The 17,069-nt window shown below is 43.4% G+C and overlaps 3 protein-coding genes across 4 annotated transcripts; 1 reads left to right on the top strand and 2 right to left on the bottom strand.

Moving 5' to 3' along the window:
• Positions 1-23: 23 nt before the first annotated feature.
• LOC124191999 (pre-mRNA-splicing factor syf1 homolog) lies at positions 24-3,642 on the bottom strand. Its single transcript, XM_046585124.1, has 12 exons — positions 3,552-3,642; positions 3,292-3,490; positions 3,075-3,223; positions 2,867-2,990; positions 2,374-2,798; positions 2,168-2,300; positions 1,713-2,102; positions 1,462-1,647; positions 734-1,393; positions 579-674; positions 394-513; positions 24-332 (listed from the first exon to the last, which is right to left on the bottom strand). The coding sequence occupies exons 2-12, from the start codon at positions 3,331-3,333 to the stop codon at positions 90-92; spliced, it is 2,568 nt and encodes an 855-aa protein (XP_046441080.1). The 5' UTR covers positions 3,334-3,490; positions 3,552-3,642; the 3' UTR covers positions 24-89.
• Positions 3,597-5,943, top strand: LOC124192001 (pre-mRNA 3'-end-processing factor FIP1-like). Its single transcript, XM_046585128.1, has 9 exons — positions 3,597-3,756; positions 3,821-3,944; positions 4,075-4,283; positions 4,350-4,586; positions 4,645-4,857; positions 4,946-5,191; positions 5,254-5,366; positions 5,430-5,576; positions 5,649-5,943. Exons 1-9 carry the CDS (start codon positions 3,670-3,672, stop codon positions 5,854-5,856), a joined length of 1,584 nt encoding a protein of 527 aa, XP_046441084.1. The 5' UTR covers positions 3,597-3,669; the 3' UTR covers positions 5,857-5,943.
• Positions 5,944-6,025: 82 nt separating this feature from the next.
• Positions 6,026-17,064, bottom strand: LOC124191996 (pumilio homolog 2-like). Of its 2 annotated transcripts, XM_046585094.1 has the most exons (14): positions 16,926-17,064; positions 16,353-16,593; positions 16,137-16,283; positions 15,983-16,072; positions 14,290-14,410; positions 14,020-14,216; positions 13,468-13,915; positions 13,200-13,360; positions 10,728-10,908; positions 10,573-10,659; positions 8,868-10,468; positions 8,629-8,791; positions 8,336-8,544; positions 6,026-8,252 (listed from the first exon to the last, which is right to left on the bottom strand). In XM_046585094.1, the coding sequence occupies exons 2-14, from the start codon at positions 16,437-16,439 to the stop codon at positions 8,046-8,048; spliced, it is 3,699 nt and encodes a 1,232-aa protein (XP_046441050.1). In that variant the 5' UTR covers positions 16,440-16,593; positions 16,926-17,064; the 3' UTR covers positions 6,026-8,045. The 2 variants fall into 2 exon arrangements, with proteins under 2 accessions (XP_046441050.1, XP_046441051.1); XM_046585095.1 differs by lacking the exons at positions 15,983-16,072; positions 16,137-16,283; positions 16,353-16,593; positions 16,926-17,064 and adding an exon at positions 15,073-15,481.
• Between the last annotated feature and the right edge of the window lie 5 nt (positions 17,065-17,069).

Raw genomic sequence — 17,069 nt, 5'->3', positions numbered from 1 at the left:
GTGAAATTAAAATGCACAGTACCTTTTCTGTAAAGAAAACTCATGTATTGAGCGATGGAATACGTTCAAAACTTCTTTTACGTTACTCGTTATTGGGCTTCTTCTTCATCTTCTTCATCCTTTTTCAAGCTACCAAAGACTTGACGTGGAACTTGCTGTTCTTCAATGGTAGCTTCCTCTTCTTCCTCGTCATCGTCTCCATCTTGATCAATGTCGATTTCGTCAGGGTTAGCAGCAGCAGCAGGGATGTCCTCGGTTGCGGAACCAGGCTGAGTTTCACTCCGGACGAACATGATGTTGCTCCCAGCTCGCGCCAGAGGCTTGGCAACAGGCTGATAAATTGTAAAAATTGCATTAAAAGAAGATAAAGAGAAATGTAACGAGTTTCATTACCACTGGAGGGCGAGATTCTTCAGCTTCTGCATCTAGCATTTTCATGCTATCCTGAGAAGCAGCCGCCGCTTCGGCAGTGTTGGTCGCAGCAGCTAACATTTGAGCTGACATCATATTGATCTAAAAGCGAAAAATGTAACAAGAAAATTAAGATCGGCTTCAAACTCATCAGGTTGAGACTTTACCTGTGTATTATATGTTGCCTGCACGCTGCGTTTGATTCGAAGCATTTCCCGCATCGTATCTTCGTTGCCATGGCGAATTTCAAACTCTTTCCAAACCTAAAAAAAATGATGGGTGAATAACTTTCTAGGACGGAATTGAATAAAAGATAAGATACCTTCCAAAATTCAGGCGCAACTCTGGGGTCGCACATTTGGCTGCAATGTCCGTATACAGCACGGGCTCTGTCAATTTCTCCCAATTTGCGCTCCAAATCGGCAAATCGCAAACACATTTCCCTAGCCTGGTGATCGGGTAGCTCTTCGATGGATCGTTCATAGATGTGGCGCGTCTTGGTCACACCATAAATCTCGGATGCCTTCTTTATGTACATATTGTACATGTCAAAGCGCTCATTTGCTGGCACAGCTTTGGTGGCTCTCTCGTAAACGTTCATAGCGTGACGGGCTAAGCCGTGTTCCTCTTCGAGTTTAGCGTAGAGCATAAAGAAAGTCTTGGCAAACTTATTCGGACATCCCTCAAGACACTGTTCAAAGAGATCTCGAGCTCGTTCCAATTTTGAGCCGCCGTAGCGTTTCAAAAACTTTGAGAGATAGGTGTTCCAGATGTCGTACACGTTGGGCCATTTGAAAAGAGCAACGCCACGTTCGTAAGCTTTAAAAGCTTCTTCAAAGTAGTTATTTTCCTCCAAAAAGATGGCATAGTTCATAATGATTTGCGGTGTTGCAATTTTCAACTCGAGGATACGGTCATACACGGCCTTGCATGTTTTGAAAGTACCAAAGCTTTCTTCAAGATCAGCGTACAAACCCCAAATCTAGAAAATAAAAATGTGACAATCGTAGAGAGATCATTAGAATGGAAGTGGCTAAAAATATAAAATACCTTCAGTGACTTATGAACACGTGTTTGCACTTGTTCGGCGTCATCATGGTAATTAATTTTGCGTGCAGGAGGAGTTGTAACACGGTGCATTAACTTGAGAGCTTCTTGGAAATGAGAATTTCGGATCTCCATCTCGGCCCACTCGCACCAAACAGTCGCCAGTTCATCAACTTTCACGTATTTCACCTTTAAAGTGACACAAAAATGATGAGGGGATCAAAGGCTTTTAATGCACTGCAAAAACAACTTACATGCGTAGCTTTTTCGAAAACTATCCGTGAATCGTCAATCTGATCATTTTTCTCATAAAATTTGGCAAAGTCGACCCACAGCGTGTGCACCTTTCCAATGGCCTGCTTTGGATCGACTGTCTGGACAGCCTCGGTAAAAGTATTGATAACTTCATGAGGTTTGCCCTCATAAAGCTGGACTCGTTTATGCCACTCGGCGACATTATGGGGGTTTTGACGTAAAAGAACAGAATTCAATAGCAAGGGCCGGCGATCCATTAAATCCTCAAAGCGGGCCATCCTCAACTCAACTTCAATATCATCGTCTTCTGTAGGATTAGGTTTCTGACCAATCTCTTCCATCATATGATTCAAATTCAACTCTTCAAACTGGGCATAGGCATCAAACACCTGTCGTAAATCAGAAAAACGTTAACTTGATTCGCATTAAATAAGACGACCACAAAGTATTTTACCTGTGTGAAGTCTCGTACTGTAGTAACTGTCTGAATGGCTTCTTCGTAAATATCTCTTGCTCTTTCAAACAAACCACTTCTAATATAGTAATCGGCAAGGGAATTCCAAAGCTGGCCAAGTTGATCAGTGTACCTACATAAGAATCCAGTAAATTATTCCTATGTTTGTAAAAATATTTGCATTTAATTTTTTTCCAGACACTCACCGTCGAAGACCTCCTCGAATGATTGCATCCACGTTAAGACTTTTAATTTGCTTGGGATTTTTCGAATTAAGTTCGCACAGTTCATTCCACAGTTGGTGGTTTGATTTTCCTGTCTTCGAAACAAAGCTGTCCTTGTTCACAATCTGGGCAAGTTTAACAGCTGCCTCATCAAGTCTGTCAATAGATTTTAAGTAATCGACAAATTCCTCTGCATCTTCGGTCGATAGTTTAAGAAAACGACGGAAAACTCGAACAGCTGTTTCTGGTATTGGATGCATTTTAACAAACTTCAAGTAGAGGGGCCAAATTCTGGAATGCTGGGTGATTGGCAAGGCTCTTAGAGCACGGTCAAAGACCTTTCTCGTAGTGGTAATCTTCTGTTGAAGAGTCAGAAACTTGCAATAGTCCATCCAAATCCTTGGCATCTATGGTATTCATTAAAAACATGGTATTTAATAATGTGTGATAATAATATAATTGGCATTTAAGATACCTTGTGCATGAATACCAATGCTCTTTCAAAAGTATTGTTGGCATCTTCATACAGTGGATCTGTTATACAGCGACCTTTAGTTTGCTTCCTTCTTAGGCAGAGATAACTGTACCATAGTTTGTAACTGTGAAGAGACAAACATGTGGATAGTTGAAAATGAGTACAAACTTATTTACTATGTACTACTACAAGAACCAATCAAACGAACCTGCCAGGCATTTCCTTCAAAGCTCTCTCATAAATCAAATTGACAACAACAGGAGGGGCATCCTTTTTGAACTCGCAATAGCGAAGCCAATGTTTGACAGAGTAAGGGTTCCGTAGAATCTCCTCTTCATACGCTAAATCTTCTTCACACTTTAAAGACAGAAGACATATTGTTAAAACCTATTAGTCAACTTCAATATAAAACAATGTATTATTACCAAAACAATGTCTCCAGTTTTCTTCCCTATACTTTTATCCATTTTGTTTATGAATTTTCTCGCAGCCACTCGGCTCAAATAAAATTTAACAAATAAATTTACGAACCAAACGTAAATGCACGTCTGCCGGGTGAAGTGTTGCCAAGTTGCACACTTACGTCTAACCCAAATTAAAGTTGAATTTTGTCCCTAATAGCGTCTTTTTATATAACGAGATCATTATAAAAATGGATTATCACAAGTTTTTATAGTAAAAATACCTTATTTTTGCGTTTGATGTGAAACAGCGACAGCCGACAAGCCACAAGCGTACATTCGCTGTTGTTTGTCCCCTCAGGCCTAAATTGAAGTGGGGTCTTCTGCTGTTTACAACCGAATATGGCCGACACTGTCCGGCACCCAGATGAGGCAGATAATTCTAATTCACAATTCCCTTATTCCTCGGAACAGTTACCAGATGAATACGTGAGTTTAAAAAAAAAATTATTGTTCGTCAACTGAAATTGATACTTGTCTCTTTTTTTTTCAGGGCGATGATGGAAAAATCGACCAAGACACCACCGGTAATGGAGAAATGTACGAAATCGAAAATGAAGATCATATTGCCATAGACAGAAATGACGGAAATACGGAATACGCTGGAGAAGGCTATGGTAATTTCATGTACATTTTTAATTATGGAAAAGTTCTTCAACTATTATCCCTTGTCTCTTTCCCTGTGTTGAATCGCTTGTCTGGTTTTCCCATAACAGTTTTAACATCCTGTATTTTCTATTGTAAAAGATCCAGAAGAAGCTGCAGAGACTAACGAAGAAAAGGATGAGAGACAAGATGAAGATCAAGACAATGATGACGATGAGGATGATGAAAGTGATGATGACGTACAAATCACGATTGGTGACATAAAATCTGGCCCAGCAGCTTATGCTGGTTTTAATGTCAAAAGAGGAACAGCTGGAACAACGGCACAAGGATTGGGGGAAAAGAGCAAAGTATACATTGAGCTACATCATGTTTGATGCAAGAGTTTGTTTTTAACATATGTATCTTATCTTAAGTTCACTGTGGAAGAGTTCGAAGGCTCAATGGCGATTAACGGTGTACCAGCACATGAATTTAGTTTGGATTCGCTGGAAGATAAACCTTGGAGGAAGCCTGGTGCTGATATCACTGATTATTTTAATTACGGTTTCAATGAAATAACGTGGCAAGCATATTGTGAGAGACAAAGGCGATCCCGTATGGAGTCTGGGGCTGGTGTTCCGGCTAGCCTTGGATTAGGACCCCCACCCAAGGTAATAAAATACGTAAACAAATGAAGCTCAAAGACGATATTATTATTTTTTGATTCAGATGATGGCGACCCCGGCCCAAGCGATTCCGATATCAGTGGTTAACGAAAATTCAAAATATGCGGGGTCAGTGGTTGTGAAAAAAGCAGGCCCTCCGCCAGCACGCAAAATGGCTGGTGCCATTGATGTCATTGGTGGAGGGAATCTATCTTCACGCCGACCAGAATCAGGCGTTTCACCTGCTCCTTCTATGGAGGAGCAACCTCCCGAAGTGGTAAGGCCCCGTATCCTTAATAAAATATTCATCCAAAGTCAACCAAAAAACTTTAAAGTTTATTATTTAAATTTCATTTTAATATCAGCCTGAAGCTCCTGTGGAGAAACCTCCCGTATCGATCGATTTCTCACGTCCTCCTCCTGGTTTTCCAAATATGGCTCTACCTCCTCCATTTGGTATGCCGCCACCAGTAATTCCACCACCAATGATGTTACCACCACCACCTATAGTACCTGATCCCTACGCCAATGAGTTCATGGCTGGCCCAGGAGCTCCTGGCGATGATTATTACCAATACGAACCTACTCAGGATTCACAGTGGGGATCTTCGGTAAGGATTTTAAAGACCATAACAGAAAACAAAACAAAATAAAAATAACTTTTTCCTCTTAGGACTGGAGAGGACCACCACCTATGGGAATACCACTACCAATGGGAATGAACCCACCGGGAAAGCAAAGAAGAGAGAGCCTGGGGACCCCTCCTGTTCCTGGAGAAGAATCTCGGTACTGTATATAAGTGGTACTCGATCTCCGTACAGCATTTGATTAGCTCTTCCTTGCAAATAGGATAAGCAGCAGCAGTCGAAGGCGCCGTAGCTCGCGCAGTCGCTCCCCTAAAGACGACCGAGAAAAAGAAAAAGAAGTGGAAAAGGATCGAGGCAAAGACAGAGAAAGGGATCGTGACCGCGATAGAGACCGAGATCGCGACAAACGGTAAGAGGAAAATCAAACGTTGACGAGCTTCTTCTGAAAATGCAATTGATATATTTCGTTCAACTTACACAGGGATCGACGCTCGGATAAGGACAAAGAGCGTGTAAGTGGCCGTGACCGGGAAAGAGATCGTGATCGTGACCGAGGAGAAAGAGACCGTAGTGATCGTAGACGTCGTCACCGAGGCAGTAAAAGTCGGAGTCGGAGTCCCACTTCTCATAAGCGTTCCTCCAAGCGCTCAAAGAGGGACAGAAGTAAAAGCAAAAGCTCGTCTGATTAGTTTTCGATACTCGGATTTCACTCCCTGCCTTTGTTAAATTTTGCGCAATTGGCCCAATTTAAAAAAATACACTCCTTTTTTCATTTACCTATTTTTGTTGATTTTCCTGAGTTATTCGTCTTAATCACAATTTATTTCAGCCCATCGAATAAGATTCAAAAAGAAAAGATTCCAACGCATATATTCGGGATGTATTTTTTTTCAAAAATGAAAGAGGGTAAAGTCGGTTGCACAAAGAGTGTGTGCTATTACGGAAATACATATGGAGGTGTTGTCTTTTTTCCAACCACAGAATTTAATATTAAAAAAAAGGAAAACTGTCTTTTCGATGGAGAGATTGAAAGAGAGAAGCGTTGATTTTCCAGAAAAAAAGGATTTGAGGAAGGAAGCGGATGTGGGATGTCGAAGAGCGAATTCTGGAGGGGACGATTTTTTTGTACATGAATCATGTTTACAAGGGGGGTGGGATAGGGGAGGAAAGAGCACTAGTGATATTTTTTACAGCATTTCGTAATTTCAATACATAACACCAGCGTTTACAAGGATACATTCTAATAATAAAGGTCGAAATAAAAGCCAAAATCAGGAAATAACTGACGCAAAAACCAAGGGATTGTAGGAAGGGGAGAGCTACACAAGAAAAGAAGGGACAAATGTCCAAAAGGAAGTTGGTGAGAATTAAAGAGAAAAAAGAAACAATTCACAAAATATTGGTCCGTGTGAGAAGAATCCACGGGATAAAGAGCAAAGAATTTGAAATAAACCAAGTAGCGTCAGCAATAAAGGAAATCTACGAAGCGGACCGGCGTTCTACAACTGAAAAAAGAAAAAAAAACAATAGGAAATCGAGGAGTTGAAAGTTTTGGAGAAATCCGCAAAAAAAGGACCCACAAAGTTGGTGACGTATCGTAGCGAATGAGTGTGTGGGGGTCACACCACACAGCTTGACTGCCGCACACAACGTAAATTTACAGTCGATGGGTGGAGAAAAAGGAGAGAAAAGAGCATTTTCCTTCAAAAATCTTTCCACTGTTTTTACTTCGCTTGGTTTTTGTTATGTAAAATAATGGAAAAGGTTCGCTCTTTTCACTTTTGCCGCTGTACACTTTACAGAAAACCAAAACGCTAATTGAGGATGGGAAATTCTGTTTTGGGATCAAGTAAGGGGAAATTGATGTCATTTCTCAAGTCAATGAAGGAAGGGAGAAGCAATGAACAAAACAAGGAACAAAAAAAAAATGAAATAAACAAATCGTGGTGAAAGGAGTTGTTTCGTTTTTCTTGATTGGCAACGGCACCTCCAATCTCCCAAACGGAGTGTGTAGCTTGTAGAAATTTACGAAGAAACACAGAAGCAGAGAAAACAAAATCAATAAGCAAGCGCAACTCAGCGTAGACACGAAGTGGGTAAAAAGGAAGTGATCAAATAATGGACCACCAAGATGGCGATCTAAACCGACCCCTTTAAATCTAGCGAATTGAAGTGAACATCTGGGAGAGAGGAAAAGAATCAAACACAGAGCTGTTTTCATTTTCGGTGGATTGATGATTCACAGCCGCGAAACTTATCGACACAATCCATCAAATACCGATCGAGAATCCAAGAGAAACTCGAATGAGACGGTGGAAGAGAAAAGTTATTTCTTCCCCCTTCCGACTTTATAACGTAATATCATGCAGAGTTGGAGGATGGTGAGGGGAGGATGCGGACCAGTCGATTGAATGAGGATAGATGAAGTCGAAAAAAAAAAGGTTTAAAGTAAAAAAATACGAAGGGAAATTTCCTGTACAATGTACACATGTAAGGAAAAAGCTGTACAATGTACACTACCACAACGTATGGTACAAATGGTCAGTTGAGAAATCCAAGAAAGTTTTGAACGTTACTTTTTACCCTTGACAAAACCAGAAAGAACTTGCCCGTTTCCTTTCCCTACCCACAAAAAATTGATTTATATCCGTCAACTTAAAAAAAGAAAAAAAAATTAATAATAACAAAAATGGTGTTGGCTTCCCAATCAAAACAACGCATTTTTATGAGAAGATGGGAGAGGGAGGAAAAAGAGAACCAAAAGTTGAGAATTTTTAAACCAAGATGTGTTTTTTTTTTGTCTTGTTGTTGTTAACTGTCGTAGTTTTTAATAATGTTGTCGTTGGCTGTTTGTAGCGGTGGTGTTGCTGCTTTTGCTTCATCCGATGACTCCATTCGACGGGGGTCCAATAGGTCCCAAATCGACGTTATTCTTGAGGAAATATTTTTCCAGTTTGGCGAGAATGTGTTTGCCGTAAGTATACTTGCGGAGCGTGGAGACGTGCGGTCGGATTTTGTGCATGAGCAGTTTGCGCTGCGACGGCTCGGCCACATCAATCATTTTCTGCACGACGTAGTTGGCATACTGCGAAAGAGAAAAATAAGATAAGACGGTTAGAGCTCTTGAGCTGTCAGCGATGAGATTTCGTCACTAATTCGCACACGAACCTGATCCTTCATCATGGTGTGTAGGGGACTGTGCGGACTCGCGTCGTTGAAGCTGATCACCTCGTCAATGAGACTTGCTCTCTCGGATCGAGTGGCGTGCGAGACGCATTTCTCCACCACGTTGGAGGCGAACTTGTGCTGCGACAACGACAGCACCTTGCCCTTCACGGCTGTGACGATCCGCAATTTGTCCTCGGGCTTGCCGTGTTCTAAAGTTACAAACACCGACATAAAAAAAAAAGAGTGAGTAACGGTGCAACTATGCCTGCATATTAAACTTAGCAGATCCGTACCTAAAACGTGTTGGATCACATAGTTTCCGTATTGATCTTGGATAAGGGTTTCCGTATTGTGATGCAGCTCGTTCAATACTGGAGACGTCTGTTCTGGAGTGCAATGCTCGAGTATGCGTTGAATGACGCGGCATCCGTAAGGATGCGTGGACAGCGAAAGAACCTATTGAAACGAAAAAAAAATTGTAAATTAACATTAATGAAAGGTGTTAACCGTGATATGAAATGTCTCTCTTTACCTGTCCTTCAAATGCGTCTATTATGAATTGAAGCTGCATGGGGTCGACGCATTCGATGCACTTCTGCACCACGTGGTTACCATTCTGATCCTTGACACATTTGAGAACGTGTCCGTCTAGCTCGCGAACGATTTCTTTTTGTTGATCCGATGGCACTGATTCAAGTGCTTTCTGAATGACACGACAGCCGTACATTTGGAGGGCCAATGGCAGAACGTGGCCACGAATCTTCTGTGCCAGTGTACTCTTCTGCTCTGGCGAGCCAAATTCAAAGAATTTTTGAATGACGTAATTGCCAAAGACGTCCGTCATGAGCGCGTACGTGCCGACTATGATCTCAGTGAAGACCATCTGCTTTTCGGCTGGCGTAGCTCGTTCCAATTTCTGCTGAATGAAGCGCGATCCGTGCTGGTCTTGAGAGAACTCTACAATGTGGTTGGCAATGTCGCGCAATTGGAGATTGGGGAAGCGGTTGTTCCGGAAGTCTTCCAGTAGCCTTGATCGTCCCGTCATCTTGTCGAGGCCGACGCCAATGACTCCGTTGTGAGGATGTTGTGGCTGGCGGCCAGCACCTCCCATCTTGGCAAATAGTGAACCGCCCGCCCCCGCTCCAAACAGACCTCCGGCTCCAACGCTGCTGGGCGTGGTAGCTCCGTTGCGGAACTTCATCATCTCTGATCCTGGAGCAGCCGACATGAGCCGCCCGCCAGAAACAAACGGACCTAAACCGAGTTGAAGCCCAGAGGAGGCTCCACTCATGTTAGGCGGCGGAGTCAACGAGCCAGACGATAAGCCTAGCGGGCCAGGAGAAGCAGTGACGGTTCCGAGGGCACCGTAATTTTGGGGCCACTTTCCTCTGCCATATTCACCCAAAGACGGTGAGAAAGTTGACGTTGAATTCCGATCAAAAGAGTCGCGTCTCCCTTGTCCATTCGCAAGGCCTAATGACGGGGAACCAATCGATCCCAAAGCGCTATTACCGAATCCCAGGCTATTGCTTTGCTGCAATCCCAAGGCTCCAAAATTACTTCCCAACCCAGAGTTTGGTTGCATGTTCTGCAGGCCGCCAAGGCCTGGATTGTTGGGACCGTTGTGAGAGTGCGAAGCCGACGGACCCGGGGTGTTGCTGTACAGAGATTGCTGCTGGCCATTATTGTAAAGCGATGGCTGTTGTTGCTGCTGCTGTTGTTGTTGTTGCTGCTGCTGTTGTTGCTGTTGGGCTGCTGCAGACATTTGTTGTCCTTGATTGCCCAACAGTCTCATATTGCCCGAATTTGGACCACTTGGATTTTGCATTACCATTGGAGCGGGCGACATCAAGCGAACGGGACCGTTCATGCCACCATTTCCGATCCCTCTCATGTTACCCATCACCAGTGATCCATTTTGGTCATAATACGCTGGGATGACCTGATATTGACCTGGTTGGTGGACAGGCGGATGATCAGTAAGCGAATTGGGTGACATCGGCCGTCTTGGTTGGCCCTGTTGATGTTGACCGGGTGCTACTTGACCAGGAGCACCAGGCCCTTGCGGGATGACTCCTGGGTACATCCCCCATGGCGCCATGCCATAGTACTGTGGCATCATTGCTGCGTGACCTATCGAAAATATCCATAATTAACAAGAGCTGTCGAAAAAAGGCTTAATCTGTAGCATGACGAGGAAACACTGAACATAGCCACAACAAACACGAATGGCTTACCTGCAATCAAAGTTTGCATGTACGGCTCTTGATTGATAACGTACGGTGCATTTGGGTAAGCTGGGCCACCTGCTGGACCTGCTAGTCCTGAAACAAACAAACGGACTAATTAATTCACCGTATTAGAGCAGAAATGAAGCCACGAAAAGCAATACCAAGTTGTTGTTGCTGAGCTGCTAGAAATTGTTGTTGGGCAAGAAGCTGGACCTGCTGCGGCTGCTGATGTTGTTGCTGTGGCGGCGGTGGAAGCGGAGGTTGTTGCTGTTGTTGTTGTTGCTGCTGATGCTGTTGGGCCTGATGTTGTTGTTGCTGCTGGTGATGATGCGCTCGGAACATCTAAAATCAGTAACGGGATAAAATAAATTACTAAGCCTACACTTTTACTACGGTAAAGCTTGATGGATTGCATCGGCTAAACCATAAAGCATTGTCAACTGCAGCACGCTATCTTATTCCAGTCTCTTTTTTCCTCGTTTTCTTTCACAATAATTGTAGAGGGGGGTAAAAGAAAGAAAGAAAACAATCGATTGGGCCCGTCTCCCTCCGCACGCCATGTCTCGACACAATCTAATTGGAAGTTGGCGAACAATCTTGTATTGAATTAAACGATCGGATTTATTTGTAGATATCCTGTGGTCTCAACTAGGTCGGCCCGAAGATATTCGAAAGACGCAACCGTTACAATAACTAACTAGCGGAAATACTCGACTGGAATAATCCATCAGAGGCGGTTCTATGCATCTGATTTCTATGCGATAGGAAAATGCAGACGAAAAAGAAATAAAGAAAAGAAAAGGGAGAGGAACGAAAGTCAACAAATTCTTTCGACGGTCTCCACACAGAATCTGTCATTACTCTGGAGACTGCAGAGGAGGAAAGCAAACCTCAATTAGAACCGGGATAGATAGAACTGGTATAGTCGGATCGGTAGATATCTTTCAGCGCTAGGGCAATGCGACAAGAATCAAAATAAGAATAGTTTGGGCGTAGAGTCAAACCTCTTCCACATCGAAACTCTTGGGCAGGACGATTTCATTCTTGGCGAGCCTTTTGGAAGTTTTGCGTACACAGCCAGACGAATAGATGGACAAACAGAGACTTAGCAGTGCTTGGGACGATGTAGAAGAAGTTCCGCCGACTGCCGTTGGTTGTCCCATGCCTAACGCATTCGGGAATGGCGACGGCAGCGGCCACAACACTTTCATTTTTCACCGCCGTCTTCTCATCGACTGCCAGGCGACAGTGGCAACAATCTCCTTTTTTCCGCCTTCTAGCTTGGCAGCAATGCCGGGAGCAGAGCAGCTGTGCAACTATCCACCACACCCTTTCGCGCTTTACAGGATCGACTGAGCAGAACAATCACACACGGCCGTCAGGCAATGGCACATCATCTATTCCCCAACCCCTTTCAGTCTTCCCAAAGTGTTTAACTAGAAACCGCCCAAACGGACACCTTTTATCAGTTCCTCCTTTTTTCACTTATCGTTCGCGCTGCGTTTTTTGTTTCCCCACAACCCAGAAAAATCTTGACATTAATGATGCGATACTCTTGACGGAGCACTTGCCCTGTCACTTAAAAATGAATAAAAAATGAATCAGTTTGCAAACACTGAATCGATCCTTCGGTTTTTTCCCGCAACAAAAACTCCTGGCGACGTCTACAACGAACCGACGGGGAGTTAGACCAAGAAGTGAACCGTGAAGGGTAAACCGCTTGTGGTGTACCTAATGAACCTGACTGTATACTGAACACACACACGCAATCACACTGGAAGAAAAAACGCAATCAGTATCGAAACGTTTAGCTGATTGAAAACTGGTAGAAGAGATCGGAGCGGTGGCAAGTGAACGACTGGTCGTAGCTGTAACTGGTCAATTAATCTAACAGAAAAGCTGTGACGGGCAACGAACAAGGAACACTGGCACACGGCCGAACCGCTGGTGACTAACTGCGTGGGGCGCAGGGCAAGTTGGGAAGCCAACCACCAGTGCGTGGATTACGTTGACGGAAAAGGCGGACAAATAAAAGGAAGCATCGGCAGTAGCAACAAGACCGGGAAAAATAAAGTAAAAAGTATACTAGTCCATCATTAAGCTCAGAGTGAGCACTTGGAATGTAGCAATCAAAGAAGACGGAAAAGGAGTAACTAGAACATCGTCGCAGTTGTAGTTGTCGAAGACGACGACGACAACAACAACAGAGTTGATAAAATTAGGCCAGAATCGGCAGAAGCAGCTAGCTTCCCCCCCCCCTAACGGTAGTCAAGAAAGGGTGGGTGGAGCTGGGACAAGACATTGACCATATGGTGTTGACTGGCACCTCTCAATCGGCGCTCGACACCAAAAAAAAAAACAAGGCAGTTACATTCAGCAAAGGAAAGATTAAAGACCTTCTAGACGGATCGTAAACACGTTACGGCTTGAAACAAATTCGACGCTTTCCAATTATCAACATCCCTTTTCGAATCGAAAAGTACCAGCCCTATCCTATGCCTTTCGTCTAGGTTAAGTGTGTAACTAGCAAAGTGAAATTCCCTGTAAATAAAACTCGCTCAAGTTTGCGATGCTTCACATGCGCCGCGAAGCGGAAAGAAGGAGGAGAGAGATGAGTGAAAAGTAAAACATACGTGAGCGTCAAAATTCTGCTGGAGCATTCCTGAGGATTGAGTATCCATGGTAGAGAGCACTGAATAACTGCTGTCAAAGTGCACTCCCGGCTGCTCCATCATCACCGGTTCGTAATGGTTGTTATGTCCATCGACTGTTCCGCTGGACGATAGCCCCAATCCTTTACATAAAATCAATGATGCATTAACATTTCGATTCTCTCGCAGGAGTGGATTGACAATTTGATTCGAATAAATTTAACAAAAAGAAAAAATTGGATGCACTTACCAGGTGGTCCTCCTCCATTGACAAGTCCACTCATGGGACCAATACCGTTAGACATTCCTGATCCTTGGATAGGCCCCGTCAATGATCCAACCATGGTGTTATGAGAATTATTAGGAGGCAGGCCCATACCGTCTCCAGGTTTAATGGGTCCTGAGTGTGAAATCGGCAATCCCGGACTGTGATTCTTTGTCAAATCCTCTTCAGATGGCGAAGGTTGTCTACTTCCCGGTGTTCGGCTATACGCGTCCACGTTCATGTGATAGGGCAAACCATTGGTAGCCGCTTCCGATGCATATTTGAAAGCCTTGGCGTCATCGTCTGAAGCCAGGCCATTTGACAACATCATCGCATGAGAATGAGCTGGCCCACCATTGGTGTTACCCTCCATGTCTTGAAGAGGAGAAGGCGATGAAGCTTTCTCCTTCTTATCTTTATCCTCGGTCGGATTCTGAGTTAAAAGAAAAGACAATGATCAATAACGTAAACCGATAAAAACAAGCCGATTCGAATTATCGACAATGTATAAGAGTATAAAATACGGGGCAAACTTACGAGGACCAACCCTCTCATCCGACTCTCTAGATCTTTGTTGGTGGGCGATGTGCCGAGGACGTACTCGACCATCTTGACGCCAAGACCACCCGTTTCAGAAGATCGAGGTGACAAAACATTGGCCACCTCGCTGCCGGGAAAGCTGCCAGAACGTCTGGGACCGTGACCCATCGAGATGGGCTGTGAAACAGCATGATCTGTTCAAACAACAAAGACATCCATTAAAAATTATGAACTTGCTGTCATAAATAATTTAAAACAACAACTAACCGATAGTCGAGTTGCTCCACGTTGAGTCTCTCCAAGTTTGATCACTGATGTTAAACAAGCTACTTTTAGTGTCTTCCTTCTGCTCTTCGACTCCCCACAGCTTCTTGGCCGAAGGTGCAATCTGAAAACAAAAGATAATCGTCATTATAAAATTTTAAAGATTCGCTGATGAGCTTATTTAGAATATTTAAACGTAACACAAAAGAGCAATTCCGTATGCAGGAATGTTGTTGATGTTGAGGGCTTCACGGTTGACAACGTATAATGAAAAAGCCGGAGATTACGCGACTGCGTCACGTATTATCACAAAAGAATGCCACTCTAGAATCTTTCGGCTGCGAAATTGAAAACGAAGACTCGAGAGAAAGTGGGCGTCAATAAAAGTATCATCAAAAAGATGGTATTTTATAGTGACATTGTTTATAATACGTTCAAACAGGTAAGAATAATTTTATTTTTTTCCAGTTTTCCGCGTTGTTTCTAAGCTCTTTGACTCTCTCCATGAAATCAAGGCCTCTCGGTCGGCTGACCACAAGGCCACCTGTATGCTTTCCGTTTTGTTCACTAGCCCCGAGCAACAAAGACGTAGCCATAAAATAAGAAGAGGAATACAGCGAAGCTACACAAGATAGCCGAAATAGAAAAACACAGCCTTAAACATACGCCCCAAACGCATCTTCAAAAAACTTGACAGGTTACAACATTTGTTGAGCTAAGTTTCTAAAAATTCAATCATGGCCGAACACACGAGAAAGAAAAAGAACCTTGCCGTCTGTAACTTACTAAGTCTGCGCTCGTGTCCTTCATGTTAGTTGGCTTGTTAGGAATCCGCAGGCATTATGACAGGAGATCAACTTTAAAAAAGTTCTGACACTACACCACACGTCAAACGATGGTATTTTTTTTCTACCTCACAATAATTTAAGTACTGGCTAAGAAAACTTTTCGTCGATGGATTTCAATCAGAATTTGTACAAAGAAATGTCGGAACGCTGAGAGTGAGACTCTAAAGAGACGGCGCACAACACACGCTGAACTCAGCTATACAAGCTTTACACTCGCTGCCTCAACACACACACACACAGAGCGTCGCATCGAACAAAAGAGTAGAGAACCTACGGCTGCAAGGCAACGCTGGAAGCACTTTCCCTACCTCTCCTACCCAACCTCTTCCTCCTCCTCCCCTTTTCCACTCTCTTCCTCTTCCCTATTTTTTCTCTCTCTCCCTCTCTTTCGTTCGCTCTACCTACTCTTCGCGGTACCCTGCCTATTCGAGAAGGGGGGGGGGGGGGGGGGGGGAGAAAAGAAGAGTATAGGGTGGTGTATCCATGAGGGGAAGAGAGACAACACTCGAAAAAAGATCCGATTCCAACACAGCCTGAAGATGATGGGATTGCTCCAGCGTGGCGACTAACGAGAATCCCAGTCACATATGATACCATCTATTTGCTACTTACAAAAGCTTCTTTTCCTATTCTTTTAATGTGCAAAAACTGACCGTATTCTGAGCTATCATTAAATCTAAATACATGACACTGATTTTGACATTTCAAGTACACTCATTTCTCTGACAAGTAAAATGAACAGTCTACAGGAAACACTTATCAAATCAATAACAATTGTTTGGAATGACTTTTACAAAACTTACAAAGAGTTGTTTTGACAATAGACTGATAAAGGGTTTTTTATGTACCTGATCAAACTGGCTCCGTTGCTGGCTGTTGACTGTACTTGGCTGAGAAGCTGATGCCTGTGCAGCATCATTGGCAAGACCTGGCTTGACCTGTCAGAAGAGTATATTGTAGTATATTGTATGTTGCCATGTTATGAACACTGGTTTGAATTACCTCTGCTATACTCTCATCGCCCAGCCATCTAGACTGATGCTTGCTGAAGGCTTGAAAGTTGCCATCAGTCTGAGGTCTTTGAAAGATGTAGGATACCATAGCATCATCTTGAGAACGTGAAGATACTGGGCGAGCCATTTCAGGCACCTGCAATAAAAGCAATGTCGAACATTAGCAACAACCTTACACGAAACACCACAAATTATCAATACTTACAGTTTGCAGTGGGACATGACTTCCGTTGCCCAGCATTCCCAAACCAGAAGCAGGAGTTTCTTGAGAATCACCTCCCACCCACTTCATTACACATAAAAACACTGGAAAAAACTGATTTCTTGTAGGGAAGATATGTTACGGCCTTTTGTTCACATGCATTTATGTGACTCGTATCGAAATTGGTCAGTCCAAAGCGTCTCCAGGACTGGTTTTTACACGTCTATGTATATGTATGTATAATCTGGAAGAATCAAAACAAACACAATCTGTAAGACTATTTAACCGCCAGATTGACAACCGAAGACACTCAAACGCCTAGAAAGCTTCTCATTTTATGAATCACAACTACAAGCTAAAAGTGGAAAAGAATGCCACGAAATGAGTGAGACGTCTTTGTTTTGATTGGTGAAAACGAACGCGCGTGTACCAGCCAGAGAGGACGCGTTCGAGTACGAGAGGTGACAGTTTGAAATGTCGAAGCAAATATTAAGCCTCATTTATCTTTATAAAATGCAAGAGCTTTCCAAAGGCATTCGATTGTCATCTTTAGACATTTTCTCGTTGAAAACTTACCAGGATGCAAACGGATAAAACCACTGTACACAGCCTTATTCGGTTATTTACACGGCAGGGGAAGTCACCATATAAAAACGAGACGAAGACACAGAATAGTTTCACAAAGGCGAGCGTAGAGGGGAGAAACAAGAGACGAACGCC

Source organism: Daphnia pulex, chromosome 4 (assembly GCF_021134715.1).
Source record: "Daphnia pulex isolate KAP4 chromosome 4, ASM2113471v1".
NCBI classification, from domain to species: Eukaryota; Metazoa; Arthropoda; class Branchiopoda; order Diplostraca; family Daphniidae; genus Daphnia; species Daphnia pulex.
Note: the sequence above shows the minus strand (reverse complement) of the source record. Positions and strands in the feature narration are given on the sequence as shown.

Bases quoted from the DNA above. Each gene is read 5' to 3' on its own strand.
- LOC124191996 (XM_046585094.1), bottom strand. From the start codon at position 16,439: ATGAAGTGGGTGGGAGGTGATTCTCAAGAAACTCCTGCTTCTGGTTTG. The intron at 8,792-8,867 runs GTAAAGAGAGAC...TCGTTTCAATAG, and splicing joins TAGACGCATTTGAAGGACAG to GTTCTTTCGCTGTCCACGCA. The intron at 8,545-8,628 runs GTACGGATCTGC...TTGTAACTTTAG, and splicing joins TGTGATCCAACACGTTTTAG to AACACGGCAAGCCCGAGGAC.
- LOC124192001 (XM_046585128.1), top strand. From the start codon at position 3,670: ATGGCCGACACTGTCCGGCACCCAGATGAGGCAGATAATTCTAATTCA. The intron at 4,587-4,644 runs GTAATAAAATAC...TTTTTGATTCAG, and splicing joins GATTAGGACCCCCACCCAAG to ATGATGGCGACCCCGGCCCA. The intron at 5,577-5,648 runs GTAAGAGGAAAA...CAACTTACACAG, and splicing joins GACCGAGATCGCGACAAACG to GGATCGACGCTCGGATAAGG.
- LOC124191999 (XM_046585124.1), bottom strand. From the start codon at position 3,333: ATGGATAAAAGTATAGGGAAGAAAACTGGAGACATTGTTTTG. The intron at 2,991-3,074 runs GTTCGTTTGATT...GTCTCTTCACAG, and splicing joins TTGAAGGAAATGCCTGGCAG to TTACAAACTATGGTACAGTT. The intron at 2,301-2,373 runs GTGAGTGTCTGG...ATTCTTATGTAG, and splicing joins ATTCGAGGAGGTCTTCGACG to GTACACTGATCAACTTGGCC.